Genomic DNA, 15,438 nt, shown 5'->3' with positions numbered 1-15,438 from the left:
TCGGTCATCGTTCTAACCGACTAGATCCCTGACTGGTACGTGTCCCTGTCGTCAGCTGGATGGGCGGAGAGAAAAGAAAAAAAAATAAAGTACAGATAGATAGAGCCGTTATTGGTAGTGCATCGGAGTTAAATAACAATTGGCTATATTATATTATATCTTGAATTAATGATATGAAGTAACCATTCGCAATATTAATCAAAATTCCCCCCAAGCAAATGGTAATTTAGAAAAATAAAAACAAAAGAAAATAAAATAGAAAGAAAACTAACGTACAGGGGAAAAAATTGGAAAGATCAATTTGACTAATCGGAATTAGTCTGGTCCGGTCGCAGGAGGGCAAAGTCCCTTAGACTGGGGGGTTTGTTGCGTCTCCCCACCAATGACAAGGGCCAAACCATCCCCGACTCCGTATTATCCTTCCATTCCTGACGCTAATCAAAGATGCATACATAGACTTTCCAGGGTTCCCGAACAAACAAGAAGAGGTAGACTAGACTGTCTACTCGTCAATCTGCTGGAGTTTCTACTCGGTAATATGACTTACATGTCGTAATTTTCTATCTCGGTCCAGCTACAATGACATGACTGTTTCGAAAGTCAATGCAATATCGGCATTAAAACATTCTTGACTATCTAAACGGTTGACGCATTATTCTTCGCAGAGACCCATCTATACTTAACTTTCAATAGGCTAGACTAGCAACTATTCCCCGACAAGAAAGGGTAAAAAAAAATTACTACTGCCTCCTGTACCTGAACAGTGGACTAGGACAGAACAGATCAAGCAGCGCCGCGCGCCAGGACGCCTCGCTCGTGCGGCCATGCAAAAAACGATGGCGATCCCTACCGGGAAGGGTATAGTGGCCCCTGGCCGCATCCCCAGAAGAGGCTTACGGACAAGCTTTTAGCCACGGTGTGATGGAATCCATGGACGGGGGGCTGAACTGAGCCATGATTGGGCCTATGGGAGGGTGATGTGTGGTTATTTTCCTGACGCTAGTAGTAACGATACCGACATGGGATTAGATACAAGAGAGGAGAATGAGGGGCGGCAACTCACTTTCCCTTTTATTTATTATTTTTTCTCTCTTTCTCTCGCTCCTCATGACTTTCCCCTGGCCGAAGATGGGTCGGAACCGTTGGAGAAGCGCGCTTCGCATATACTAACTATACACCATGTAAGATTGATTCGCATAGTGTCGATGCGGGAATACGAGTCCCTTCTTTTTGCCTCAGATCATACCCCGTTTCGGGCATCTTTGTCCGACTGGACTCGGCCGTAAGTTCTCAGAAGGTGCTTCGTGCGACTCGGAGTTGTGACAACCAGGGGCTGCGTGTGAGGGTGTCGGAGGTAAACTACAAAGTAGGTATGTATGTACTGTGGGGTGAGAAGGAAAGGCCGAGGGGTCCGGATTATGGTGTGTTTTTTTCACCCTTTAGCCTGATCTCTTTGTTCATCAAAAGCTTCCCTGTCCAATCTGGGACTGATGTGCGACACGTATCAATTGATCCGTCCCTTTTTTTTTTTCCATTCCACTAGCACTTTGTACCAAGCTTTCCAGCATCTCCTTTTGAGGAGTGGTTAGATTCACGAGCATCCACAATTCACCCGCCAAACAACTCAACCCGACGTTCTGGAAAACAGAACACCGTAGTCCCACTCTGACCCGACCCGAAATAGCTTCGATTCCAATAGCACAGAAGAGAACTAGTCCTTCCCCCGGGGCCTTGCCAATAATAGGAAACAAGCAGCGACACGCACGACAAAGTTATCTCTTCATCACAAACGCCTCGTTGTCGCAGGTTTCGTCTATGAATAGAATGGAGCAGTTACATAGATGTGCAGTTGCCAGCAGTTCCTCATCATCATCATTGATTCCCTTCGGTCCTATGCGGTGTACAGTAAGCAGTATGATATCACCACCAACCATCATGACTTCATATCACCCAACAAACCCGAATCCTGCTCCATTGATTTAAAGAGACATTGTAAATTTCTCCGGAACAGGAGGCAAAAAGAGGGTCGGCACACGGGGGATAATATTTTACCAATCAAGATGGAGATACTCAGAATCAGAACAAACAGGCACCTAGATATCCATCTATTCCATTTCCATTCCCCCCTTCTTCCGGACCCCTCCCCCATCTCAGGCGATCCATAACGCTAAGCAAAAGTGCAAAAGTCTTAGCTTTGCGTATCTATCTCTGATCCGTCAATCAATCGTTTCCATGAACCCACACCTCTCATACACGCCCCCTTCAAGACGGACGGAGTTCCACACCCCAAATCCAGCCTCTATGCATACGTGGACACATACGCCCGCCCCCCTCCAACACCAATCCGATTCGTCTACTTCTCGTCTAAGTGGATTTTTCTTTTCCCTTTTCCTTTCTTGGATTTTTTTTGTTTTACTTTTTTGTTTCTTTCTGGCCCCCTTCCCCCCTTCTGAACCTCGCTTGGCAGTATCCTCCGACAAGACGTTTGACCCATTCATAAGTACGTACTGCAAAGCTTGGCGAGACCCTGAATTCTCATCCATCAACCCTTGAGAGTTTTGCTTAGTGGCTGGAGGTTCTCATCTACTGCTTGCTTATCCTACAGTTTACTACAAGTAGTCACTCACCTAGTACTTCATAGGAAAAACTAAATCTAGACTTGGATGGAAACTACTAAACTATTATCAAACAACCCCATCTAAACCACACACACACACACAAATACACATACAAATCAGTACTAGTCTCCATCACCCACTCATCAGGCAGAACAGATAAAAAGAAAAATGAGGCACAGCAGCAACAACAAGAAGAAACAAGTAGTTAACTCCGTGACAAAGCACTAACTACTACGGTATCTAATACGTAGTGTGGAACTCCGAACCGCAATTATGATCCATCATCCTACGCGTCAATTCGTCCCCAGGGATAACGTCAGGCCAGTCAGCAGTCAACAGAAAAGAAAAAGAAAAGAGAAAGGTCCGATTCCAAGCGGTTGACGTGCCGAGAGAAGAGAAGCGGGGAGGGGGCTGTGTGGGAGAGAGAGAGAGAGATGATGGGCCCTTTTTTTTCACTGGTTTTCCACCCTGCATCATCGGAGATGATTTCTATTGGTCAGATAGAGGAAGGGAAATGTTGATGCCTACAATGGGTGGTGGGAAGCTTGCGCATCATGCTTGTCTGGCTTGTGGAGGGAGATCGGAGGTCGGGGGTAATTGTGGGCTGTTAGGGCCGGTTGGATGGATGTACTTCCGCGTTGCGGGTGTTCGGGTGGTTAGATAATTGTTTGTTACTGGGTTGGTTGTGGGTGGAAGAGAGGAGAAAGGGAACAGATGTATCAGGTAGATGTGATGTGTGGTTTTTGGGGGATCATGCTATTTTGTTGTTGTGAGGGTTGTTGTAGTTGTTGTTTGTCGTTGATGTGTGGGTGGGTGGATTCTACTACGTACTGCTGTTGCTTCTCTGCTTCCGGAGATGCACGCTGACAGCAGCCACAGCGACGGCGGCTTAATTATCCGAGAAATTTGGCTGGCGTGTTCAAGGTAGAGCCAAGCATTGGGGTGACGGCTCACAGCTAGAGCAGTATCTAGTCGCATGCTAGCTAGAGAGTAATTCGGGTGTGATAATTGTGCAGTTTTGATGCATCAGTCCGTTCCTCCGTAGGTATTCCGTCTTCCGTCGGAGACAGGAAAAAGAGAAAGAGATAAGACCGGATTTACTTATAAGCATCGAGATCAGCGCCACCTTCTACGTCGATTAGTATAGTACGTAGATATCAGCAGCCCCAGCCAGGCACCATACTGCACGTACTGGAGCAAGAAAGAAATGAGGCAGTGGGCGTGGCTGGACTAACGCAGCGCTATACGAGTCCCTACAGGAACCCAAGAGATTGGAAAATGTAGATGACAATAGAGCCACATCGAGTCAAAGAATTCGGATTGGATATACGGTACGCCACGCTGGCTATTGGCACTTACTACCGTCAACTAGTTACAGTAGTTATCTAGGCGTACCATACAGGAATCGATTGATTCTGGAGATCAGGGTCGCGCGCGCGGCCTATCTCCGAGGTTCTACCAATGACCTACAAGATATGTTAACGACTAGTTCCCAAAGTAGTAAGCTTACGGTGCCGATACGAGGCAGATCCAATGACTCAGCTGCCGAGCCAACCGAAGAAGCCCTCAAATCGATGGCAGATCATCTGGCAGATTACGGGACGCGTCCGGTTGACGACGTAGAATTGCTTTGTAAGCGGCTTCTCCACTACCTAGATTAGGCTTGGCGAGGGTCCATCTTCAGGTGCTAGTAGACAGCTAGGCTCGAGATATTCTCTGGTCCCCGATCGAGTACACGCCGTTGAGGAGGGAGAAATAACAACCAAGAAGCGAGCATACGTATGCAGTGGCATAATCGTGGTGGCTTCGTCAGTAGTTTGTTACTAGACGTTAACGTAGTTGCTTTTCAGTTAGTTAACCCCTCCTAAGAGGGTCGCTAGGGCTGAAAGGAATGAATCCCAGGCTGCATTGCATTTATCCCAAGATTAAAGAGTCGTGAAGATCTCTTTCAGCGTAGGTGCCACTGGCTGCACCAGCCAGGGAACCACGCTGTCAATGCACTGGACCCTCATCCTCCTCTCTCTGCTCCTCGCTTTTCCCCTCAAGAGACGTAAACCACCCACCGTATGAAACGACCAATGTTTAGTCCTCCCTAGCTATTCTTATCGTTCTCATGTTTCCAAGCTGAATCTGGCCCAGATCGGTGCATGTCAAACCTCGGACGTCGTCCGTAAAGTTAACTTTTACATTGCCTCAACATGATAATTATTTATCCGCGGAAAAAAATCAAAACAAAAGCAAAGCGAGAAAAAAGAAAATGAGAACGAAAACGAAAAATAACAAAAACCAAAATGGAGCAAGAACCCTTTTTTTCTTCTTCTCATGCCAAGTGTCAGTACCTTACTGTGGCTTGAGCCCTATGGACCCTTTCCCGGCTACACTAGACTCCCTTAGGTACTGCTCAGCGCAAGGTAGAACGACCGGTGCCAGAGACCAATGCAGGGATTTTCCAGTAGTAGTAGTAGTAGCTGGAAAAGAGGGGGTTGTGTCTTATTTTCTTGTTGTTATTTCGTTCTCGTATTTCAATCTCTACTGTTTCTGGCATGGTATACGATGGCTTTCTATTTTCTTTACTACGTACTACTATTGTTCAACATCTTTTTCCGTTTGTCTTCTTGTCCCGCGGGCTGTGTCTGGGATAAGATAACGATCTAGAATCGGCGTTATGTCTAAGCATCTTCTTTGCTTGTTTTTGGACATTTTTTTTTTCTTTTTTGTCCTCGTTTACTTTGCAATTCCCGTCATCGGGGAACCGGACTCCCCTCTCACCGATCGAAATTCGAACAGACATTGAGCCCGGATATCCCGGCATTGAGATTATACGCCTTTTCACCATTAAATCACCCACACTTACATCGAATTGGTTTAGTTCGGAGGGTAGGCATACGTAGGCAACTTAAGGCAGAAATGGACAGACCAGAATAACTCAGGTGTGTGTGTGCGCCACTCTCACGCGCTCGCACACAATCAGAGACATGGCTTGGATCTTAGATACGACGTATCTAAGAAAAGAAGAGACAGGGTCCTGTCTACTGCTAGTCTGGCTAGCTAGCTATCTTTAGTATACGTTTGTTATAGGTGATGTCTCAGAGCTCGCTTCGGACCAGCTGTTCATTAAAGCGAGCTCTTACTTAATACGAAGGGATTAAACAAAATGTAGGGTGGGATTGGAGTGAAACAGCGACTGCGGGAATCCCGGGTTGGCAGGGGACGTCGTGGTGGTGGTGGTCGAGGGAGAGCGATAAGGGGCGGTTCAGTCGGGTAGGGTCGGTCGGTCGCTTGATTGCTGCAGTGCATAGTACTTACAGCATATGCAACATCATTAGCAAAAACAAAATCCCCCTGATTTTTGTAATACAACAGAATAAAAGTAAAAGAGAAAGACAAAAAAAAAAAAAAAAAAAAAAAAAAAAAAACAACAGATCTACGTAGTTCAGACTGAAGAATATTGTCTGGTTCGTTCCAACAATTACCGAATGTTGGTCCGGATTCTCAATGCCGCTGAGTAAACAATATCAACTGCCTGCCAAGCACACGCACACAATTTCCTCGTCAAAAACCTCCAACCAGCGAGAAGAAGTTGAGCGAGCGCCTGACCCTGCGATCTTCAGGGTCCGGAAAGAAAGTTCGGAACCGCAGCTGGGCAAGCGTCGGCGGACCAAGGTAGCACTGAGTCCCGACTAAGCTCGCTACGGTAGTCGATATCCGAGGAGGAGGGGGGGAAGTTGACCCATCCATCACATCCAAGGTACAGGAACCGAGAAATGGGAATTTTTTAGAATGAGACAAGATTCACACCGAAGAAGGGGAAGATTGGATTGGGTGGATGGGGAGGGGGTAATCCGGTAACGGTATTGGATACCATGACGGGTAAATTACCCTTTTCGAGGCAGTAAGATTACTCCGGATACGCATATACTTTCTTCCCTTGATTATTTCTTTTTTTTTTTTTTTTCCTTTTGTGCCCTTCTCGGGGTCCATTCAAGTTCAAAGATTGATTGGGGAAGAGAGAAAGAATTGTTGTTGTTGGTGAGTGAGTGGGGTGGGGCTGTTATCAAGTGGCCTTCTTAGCTACACGCTAGTGAGGGTTGGGTTCATTCTGGTTTATCGTGCAGAAAGCAGGTGGAGTGGAAGGAGATTGATGGGATTGGTGTAGGGGGTAAGAGTCAGAGTCAGTTAGGTGAAAGATATTGCTCGCTCGGATGTATTCAACAACTGTCTGTTCAGATTGCATATCATTTTGATAGATTGTACAGTATTAAAAGTGTAGTCGGAGTATCGAAGTGGTGTCACGCAGGATCCAACTAACTCAAACTAACCCTAGCCGATATCGATTCCAATTGTCCATGCAAAGACGCCTTGTCTCTTCCGTCCAACAATGCAACTAAACTCAACTACTTTTCTATCTAAACTACCCACCTCGGAGGTATATCCACAGTCCACACTTCCCACACCATTCACCTCACCACCACCACTAGCAAACGCCAGCTGCGTAAGCAGAGACGTCACTCAGTGGGGTCCGAGATTTGACATGCCGCGCGTAGAATTAGATTAGTCCTCAGATACGCATGAATCAGCCGGAGACTAATCTGTTTGAGGTCTAATCGCTTTCCCCCTCCGTTCTAGACTGTCGCCCGGTGGCTTGTTGGCTGAAGGTCCGGTTCAACTATGCTTTTCAGGGCTCAATTCGATGCCACTATCTTCAGGCTAGAGAGTCAGAGAGAGAGAGAGTCAGAAAGAGAGGGAACGAAGGGTCAACACGAAGCAACTAGACTGGACCACCTGGTGTTAGACTGGGAACATACGTAAGCCACACAAACTACGGGGTAAAACGACCGCTTACTTAGGGACCGATCAGGTGTCGAACCAAACACTAACTAATCCAAGATACCCTGTTTCCCTTCATCGATTCTAATCTACTTCCATGACACGGTACACACCCACACCCACACACAACCCATGCTGCCCATCCCATGGTACCTGATGACCCCAGAACAGCTACGATCGTACCGAGGATACAAGTTCATACCATGTATAGAGCCGATCTCATTGTTTACACCCCGTAATCACGTTAACTTCATGACCCTCCGTCTTGGATCATTTCCCTTGACACCTAGATACGTAGGTGCATACGAATGCTCCGGTGCCCAGTGGGGCCCAGCCTAGCGTCGCCGAGCAATTGCTTAGGGCTCTCCAACTAGACTAGTATAGATATGTAAAAGAACGAAGAAATTCAAGATGGAAGCGGGGATGCTCCTCCGTTAGCTATTGGGGCGGACCTCAATTAAGGGTTCCCTTAGCTTTTTATTTCATTTTATTTTCCATTTTTTCGCCTCATTTGCTTCCTGAACTGTGGCATCGAAATTTTTCTGCCTGTTGCTCCTACCAACTAGTCGCGGTTAACTCAGAACGACTCAGTGCAAGGCACACACACGTCCCCGAAGAGGTCTACGTAGCGTCTTTCCATTCATTCGATCACTCATCCCGTCAGAGATGATACGATGTCGTGATGAGGGTGTTTTGACAAAGACGAAGGGGGAGGAGGAGCCCCCGACGTTTCGAATTCCCTTTTCCCCCTCCGGCTTTCCTATTATTGACTTGGCTACGTATGTGTATACGCACCTTCATTATGAACGGATTATTCCAGGCATAATCCCGTACGGCCAAGCACACTCTTCGTCGTGGGACGGAGTTTACTTTCCTGCGTTGACTGATCTCGATCAGCGTCTTGTAAGTGCGGAGGTCTCGTGCGCGCGCCGCCCATGTTGCTGCCGCAGGCCTTACGCAGCCAACATTGGAGGAATTACTCCAACATATCAAGGCTAACTAACTAAACCCACGGCGGCGCAGCCTGCAGAGAAGATCATTCCTTCTCGGTCGTAGTGGACGTACGAGTAAATGCCGCTGGACATATGCGTGACAGGATCAGACTGCCGTCTAGCAAAGTATAACGGGCGCCACTCCTCAGCGAGTCAGGCTTGTAGGCTCGTAAGCAGCCACGGGGCAGGACCCTTGAATTTGGGTGCTTTTGGGGGGGCGGCTACTGCTGCTTGAGACTGATCACGTATGCCGAAATGAAGGCGCTTTGCATGAGCGTTGGTTGGTTCATGTGGTCAAGGGGATACGTTTGCAGGTGGGAAATGGGCTGATTGTATGCGTACTATGGCTCTTGGCTGGCTTGGCCTCTTGCAGCAGATCCCAGGCAGGGTCTGAGGTTTGTTCTGCTGGGTGTTGGACCCTCGTTTGATACGACTGGACTACTTGTTTGGGATTGCAGACGGATGTGGTTGTTCGCTCACTGCTTGCATCGTGTCGAACGCTGTTGTTTCATTATCAGAGAGAGAACTCTGGCCCCACGACGACGCACTTACGTGTCTTTGACGTTGGAGGATGACTATGACTGCCCAATCAACGCACCTTGGTAGACGCTCAGCCAGCCCAAGTCAGGCGAAGATAACCTGTATATGCCTGTGGATTTGACAATCTGCATGTTTCGTCTATGGTCTGAAATAACCATGAACTTGCAGTATCGAGTCTATGATCGCTTGTTAGTTGCCTTTGGCTGATAATCAAATTACTGTCCTGTGTGCTTGAAGCTGACGTTTGCCTTTAGAGGTTTTGTCATAGTGAGACATTACGAGCGATTTGCTGGGTGCTAACCGGTTACCTCGATGTCGACATCGCCCCAGCACCGCCCTCAGCTTACCCTCCATCCCATTCAGACCAATGAATGCGCGCTGAATTCGTCCTCCTGTCGCTAGTCCATCCAGTCATACACAAGATACCGATATTGCTCGAAGTCAAACCTTGAGGCACAGAACACTCAGACGTGGCATTGTGCCCTGGATGGGATTACTGTTGAGACATAGAGTGACTTTGTACTCACGTGGCAATCAAATCTTGCAAATGAAGAGGTGCAACAGTCTCATGAGTCTCTAGGAGAGGGAGACTCTAAATAGTGTGGGTGTGGTTGACCTGGTTACACTTCCAGTGTAGAACAATGGAGCTATCTGTGCCGAGTTGAGGAAATCAGAATGGACTGGTACAAATGTGCGACACAGATGTTATGCCAAAGCCGATGAGTGCCAAACACACCCTTACGGACAAAGCCACTGTGACAGGACTGCTACAGAGGACGAGAAAACTATCACTTGATTGTTGAGTCCTTGGCTTCTTATCTGTAAGTCTACTATGGATGCGACGCCTGCACACTACAGACCTGCAGTGGTCGGGATGAACGTTCCGCTGATATCTCCCAGCCAGCAGGTACGGCTCTCGAGAAATAGAATACATTCCTGGGAATTCAATTCCAGTTGGCCTTGGATGATCTCATATCGATATGTGGCGAGCCTATCCCTGTCCGGCAAGCAACCGGGCTGGAATGTTCAAGGCCCCTGGAATGCGAGATGGTCAACCCCTACCATTTAGGGTCTATGCTACTGTTTCATTTCGATCGGGCCTGGATAACTGAATAAAACAATAGCAACTTTGCGCTTTTCCAATTGGGTTATCACGAAATGGAACTTTTGACTAGTTGGTGTTTCCGTGCGACAGCGGTGGTGGTATCAACTTGGCCTTAGAGGACTAAGTACCTCCTAGTAGCAAGCAAACTTCCTGAATTTAAGAAATAGAGGCGTGAGAAAGCCAATTCATGGCTGGGCCTTATCTTGAGACGCGATCTTGCAAAACGCGTGGTATTCTCCCCCGTGACATCTATCCAGCCCTTCCATTCCGCACGTCGGCAAAGTCTCATCGCACAGGGGGTCCGGGGCAACGGCGAGGAGTATATCTAGGCTCGATTGTCTCGTCAAACTTTCGAATCAAATTTCACCTCAAACTTACTCCTCAAAGCACTTGACCTGTTCCCATTGCCCTTTCATACTTATACTCTTAATTTCATCATTTGTAACCACGTCACACTGCCATCTCATAACACCATGTACCCTAAGACGCCATCAGTGACCTGCATGGTCCTCACATTCCTCACCTTCTCTTCTCTCACCCTCGCATATCCTGTATCTACATCGAAGGACGTTGTATCGAGAGCGGTGAGTTCGAGATCTCCTGACCCGGTAAGTATTCTTGTCTGTATACTCACACCCACCCAATTAGCTGACACTCTCGCCACAGCGAATGATCCCTCAAGCCGATACCCCCGACGACGAGAACAGCGATCTTATCGACACCCTTTTCGACTCTATCGGACTTCATGACTTGACCAAGCTCAACCACTGGAAGTCAGACAATGAGCCTGCTAAGTCTGATCAGCCTGATGTCATTGATGACAGCAACAGCCCTACAAAGACCGTGACCAGCCAAAACAACGATGTCGATCAAGATGATGACAAGGCGACGGATAATGGGAAGGATACCAAGAAGGTTGCCGATGACTCGACCTCCCAAAATTACGAGAAATACTCTGACAACAGCAAGAACAGTAAGGGTAACACCCTTCCGAACCCTGCCTCGGACGCTTCAGGGTTCGCGAAGGCCTTGATGCAGAAGATACAGGACGCTGTCAAGGATGCTCTGGATAGCAGCGACGAGCACACGCTTCACTGAGCCATACTGAGAGTATACCTTCTATCTCAATTTGTCTGAACTCTTTTGGGATTGTAATGTTTGGTTTGGCGGATGCTTTGTTTGTCTCGATGTCTTTCCTATACTTCTGTTTTTGTGAAAAAGTATTCAGCGGCGTGTCACGATTGACGAAGTCCAATGGCAAGGAAGCTATATAATGAGTTAGTACTTGAAGTAGAAATATGACTTGGTGATTCTAGAACCTCTCGGTCTCCGTCCATCTATTTGATTCTCCGTTCTTGGTGGATTTAACTTCCGTCCGTCGGTCTACGAGCTTAACTCCAGCTAAATCCGGGAAGGACCCCTCGGCCTCCATAATTAATACCGCGGCCGATCCACAGAACTCATCGAATCTAATCGTAACTCTCAATGACAATCAGCGGGTCTCGTATCCAATTGTGAGTCAAGAGCGACAATCCAGGACGATGTCCGAGGAAATCCGAATAGTGGTGTTGAGGTGGGGGAAAGCAGAGATAAAAGCCCCTCATCGACCCTCTTCATTGCGGGCTGCAACCCCGACCCAAACTCAAGCTTAAATACCATCCATCCATCACCTCTCAATCTTCAAGAGCTACACATCTGAATCTCCAATCGAACACCACAAACCGCCCAATCAACACTACACATCCAGCAAAATGCCTTCCCTCAACGGACGCGAAATCGGCCACACTGGCTACGGAACCATGAGTATGTTGGACAACAATCAAGCCCGCAATCACCATAATTCTTTTCGCAGCTGACGATGATGATGTCAAATTAAAGGAATGACATGGGTCCCTCAGCCTCCCTCGGACGAGCAATGCTTCGAAACCCTGAACACCACCCTCAAGCTTGGAGCCAACTTCTGGAACGCCGGCGAGCTCTACGGCACGCCCGATTATAACTCGTGCCACCTCCTGAACAAATACTTCACCAAGTACCCCGAGAACGCCGACAAGGTCGTCCTAAGTATCAAGGGTGGCTTGAAGCGTGGAGAGCTTACCCCCGATAGCTCCGAGGCCAACATCCGCCGGAGTGTGGACGAGTGTCTGCGCGTGCTGGACGGAAAGAAGAAGATCGATATCTTCGAATGCGCTAGACAGGATCCCAACGTGCCGGTGGAGCAGCAAGTGACTGTTCTGGCACAATATGTCAAGGAGGGCAAGATTGGAGGTATTGGGTTGAGTGAGGTGGATGCAGAGACTATTCGCAGAGCGTACGTTGCTACACACATTCATTTACTTGCAGAAGCTGGTTACGCGACCAAAAAGAAGGGAACAGCAGCTGACGATATCACGCAGTCACAAGGTCCACCCGATCGCAGCGGTAGAGGTTGAATTGTCCCTCTTTGACACCACGATCCTCAACAATGACGTCGCGAAGGTTTGCGCTGAGCTCAACATCCCCGTTGTGGCTTACTCGCCTTTGGGCCGCGGTGTGTTGGCCGGTGCTTTCACCAGTGTGAACGAGATCCCGGAGGGCGATTTCCGCAGAACGCTCCCCAAGTTCCAGGAGGAAGCCATGAAGGAAAACATCAAGCTGGTTAATGAGGTCAAGGCCTTGGCCACGCGCAAGGGTGTGGCTCCCGTACAGATCGCCCTGGCTTGGATCCTCACCCTCAGCGGCAAGCCGGGAATGCCCACCATTATCCCCATCCCCGGTGGTACAACGGTTGACAAGGTTACTCAGAACCTGGAGGGAGTCCCTCGCCTTAGTGATGCTGAGATGGACGAGCTTAAGGGCATTTTGGACCGGATTCAGGTGGTCGGAAGTCGCTACTAAGCTACGATTGTACGGTTTTCATAATGCGTGTGCTCTGGTGCTTTTCTTGAGATTGAACATGATATCATGGCTATATATATATAGTATAGGAGAGATAATAAGATCCTGAATAAGCCAGAATTGTCAGCTTGTGTTGACGCGGCAGCAGTGAAAAGCTTCATGGACACAATGAAAACAGACGAGGGGTCAGATCAAGTGTAGAAGAGTCAACATGCAATCTCACAAAAAGGAGACTGTCAGGATTGCAGAATTCTTGATTAAATCATCATGGAAGTTGCGGCAGATTCAATACACAATAAAGTGGTAGGAAATTGGCGGCAACTTACCCTGCTCAAACAATGTGTGGGCAGGATCTGTTAGACAGATCACGAAAACAGGAAACAATTAGCTAGAAAGTAGCTCAATTAGCCACTGGGAGAGGAATTGAGTCACATTAGATTTCAAAACGAATCTCCAAGTTGGTATTTCCCAGTCTATGAGACCAGTGGATGTGTAAAAGAGGAGAAGAAAAGAAGAGGGAATTCGGGCGCGAAGAAAATTGGCGGCGCAATAGCCTCATCACGTGCCGGGTGCTCAGCCCAGTGTATACTCCGGCGCCGGATATCGAACTTCCAAACATCTCAAACCTGGCTCACTCCTCCAGCCAGTGCCAGTAACACTCCTCAAGGCCCACAGTTGTTGCTCAGTTCTCCCCCCGTTATTCACTCTCCAACTCTGCTCAAAGCGGGCCCTCCTCTCCTGTCAACCACCATGACGGAATCTCCGGGCTCCCCCCTCTCCTCTATTGCTTCCGACGACATGTCGGATCGCGACGACCTAAAGCAAGCCTTCTCCCCCTCGGGCTCCAACATGCCTCCCTCAAAGCGTCGTCGCACTGGCGTTGCCTCTTGGGATCGCAATACTCCCGTTTCGACCACTTTCCAAGATGATCTCCCTCCTCCTTCTCCCTCCACCTCCATCTCGTCCGATACCTCCGGCGACATTCCCAACTCTCCCAACACCCTCGCTCTCATCGGCGGCAGTCAGGATGACGACTACAGCGGCCAAGGCAACGATCAAGTCACCGTCTGTCGCTGGGATGGATGCGACGCCGGTGATCTAGGCAATATGGATGGTCTCGTAAAGCACATACATGAAGAACATGTCGGGAGCCGGCAGAAGAAGTACTCCTGCGAATGGTCCGATTGCAGTCGAAAGGGTCAAACTCACGCAAGTGGCTACGCGCTGCGCGCACACATGAGAAGCCATACGCGAGAAAAGCCCTTCTATTGCGCTCTACCTGGTAAGTTTTCCTAGACCATTCCCGCCATACGTTCCTTGCCCGTTATCCCTTGGCAACGTCTAACATTGTTCCTCTTTTCTGTCTATAGAATGCGACCGCAGCTTCACTCGATCAGACGCCCTTGCCAAACACATGAGAACGGTTCATGAAACAGAGGCGCTTCGTCCCTCCGACCCCGTACCCAAACACCACAACGTCGCTGCTTCGGCGGCAGGAACGCCGACCGCGACCCCTTCCGGCAAGATCCAACGGTTGAAGCTGAAACTATCGTTCCCACCGAAAGACGACGCAGGAGATCACAGCGAAAGCGCCAATGAGGACGCAGCAGGACTGGAGGACGACCTCCAGATACCTCCTGGTGGATTGGAGAAGGAGTTCGACACCTACGAGATGCTGCTTGAAGGGCCGCAACTGTATCGGCTGCTTCTGAGACAGATCCACTGGGCACAGCAGGACGGTGCGGAGCTACGCGACGCATGGGAGAAGATTCGCGTCAAGAGAAAGGAATCGTGGATGGAGAAGGAAGCAATCTTTGATGACTTGATGGAGGCCGAGGTACGATTGTTCAAGCTCCTCGATGAGAAATTCAGCGTGGCCAAGTCTGCGCCGGCGAACGGGACGGATAATGCACCGCAGTCGGAGCAACGGCAGTCAGAGCCAACAGAGATGGATGTTGCACAGGACCAGGGGTCTGGGTCTGTTCCGCCATGATGCGATGGTCGATGTTGATGGCGGTGGTCACCTAATATATCCTTCTTGACTTGATTACTCCTGCCTTTCCTATTTCTCTTCCTACCCCTTTCCTCTTGTACTTTACCTTCTTGTTTTGGGGGCTTCTTTTTGGGAATTTTCTTCTTTTCTTGGGGCTGCTGCTGGTAATGACTTCGCCACGGAATTGGGCCACGTCACATCACGTCTCTGGTGATAAAAACGTGCCACAACTACTCATATTCCATTCCTTATCACCCCATCCTTTTCTTATACACCTTTTGTCTTCATTATCTTACCACGTCACGGCACACGCAGGGACTTGATCAATTCCGGTTTAGTTCATTTCACTTTCATTTCGTTTTCGTTTTCGTTTCCGCAAAATATCCTGGTCTTTACTAGTTTGCTGAGTGTTTGTAACCTTACGAAATGGGATTGGCGCTTCCTTTCTTTCTTCCAATATTGAATGATAGCATGGAGTCACTACTC

The 15,438-nt window shown here is 48.5% G+C and overlaps 3 protein-coding genes across 3 annotated transcripts; all 3 read left to right on the top strand.

Moving 5' to 3' along the window:
• Nucleotides 1–10,555: 10,555 nt before the first annotated feature.
• Nucleotides 10,556–11,180, top strand: AKAW2_30776A (uncharacterized protein; the record flags this gene model as incomplete). The annotated part of the gene is made up of 3 exons (XM_041687328.1): nucleotides 10,556–10,690; nucleotides 10,749–10,997; nucleotides 11,052–11,180. 3 exons carry the CDS (start codon nucleotides 10,556–10,558, stop codon nucleotides 11,178–11,180), a joined length of 513 nt encoding a protein of 170 aa, XP_041541223.1.
• A 653-nt stretch (nucleotides 11,181–11,833) lies between these two features.
• On the top strand, nucleotides 11,834–12,959 carry PLR1_1 (aldo/keto reductase family protein; the record flags this gene model as incomplete). Its single annotated transcript, XM_041687327.1, has 3 exons — nucleotides 11,834–11,885; nucleotides 11,961–12,393; nucleotides 12,479–12,959. 3 exons carry the CDS (start codon nucleotides 11,834–11,836, stop codon nucleotides 12,957–12,959), a joined length of 966 nt encoding a protein of 321 aa, XP_041541222.1.
• Nucleotides 12,960–13,709: 750 nt separating this feature from the next.
• On the top strand, nucleotides 13,710–14,952 carry AKAW2_30774A (C2H2-type zinc finger protein; the record flags this gene model as incomplete). Its single annotated transcript, XM_041687326.1, has 2 exons — nucleotides 13,710–14,241; nucleotides 14,330–14,952. The coding sequence occupies 2 exons, from the start codon at nucleotides 13,710–13,712 to the stop codon at nucleotides 14,950–14,952; spliced, it is 1,155 nt and encodes a 384-aa protein (XP_041541221.1).
• Between the last annotated feature and the right edge of the window lie 486 nt (nucleotides 14,953–15,438).

Source organism: Aspergillus luchuensis, chromosome 3 (assembly GCF_016861625.1).
Source record: "Aspergillus luchuensis IFO 4308 DNA, chromosome 3, nearly complete sequence".
Classification (NCBI taxonomy): Eukaryota; Fungi; Ascomycota; class Eurotiomycetes; order Eurotiales; family Aspergillaceae; genus Aspergillus; species Aspergillus luchuensis.
The sequence above is the reverse complement of the archived record's forward strand: the minus strand, read 5'-3'. Positions and strand labels throughout refer to the sequence as shown.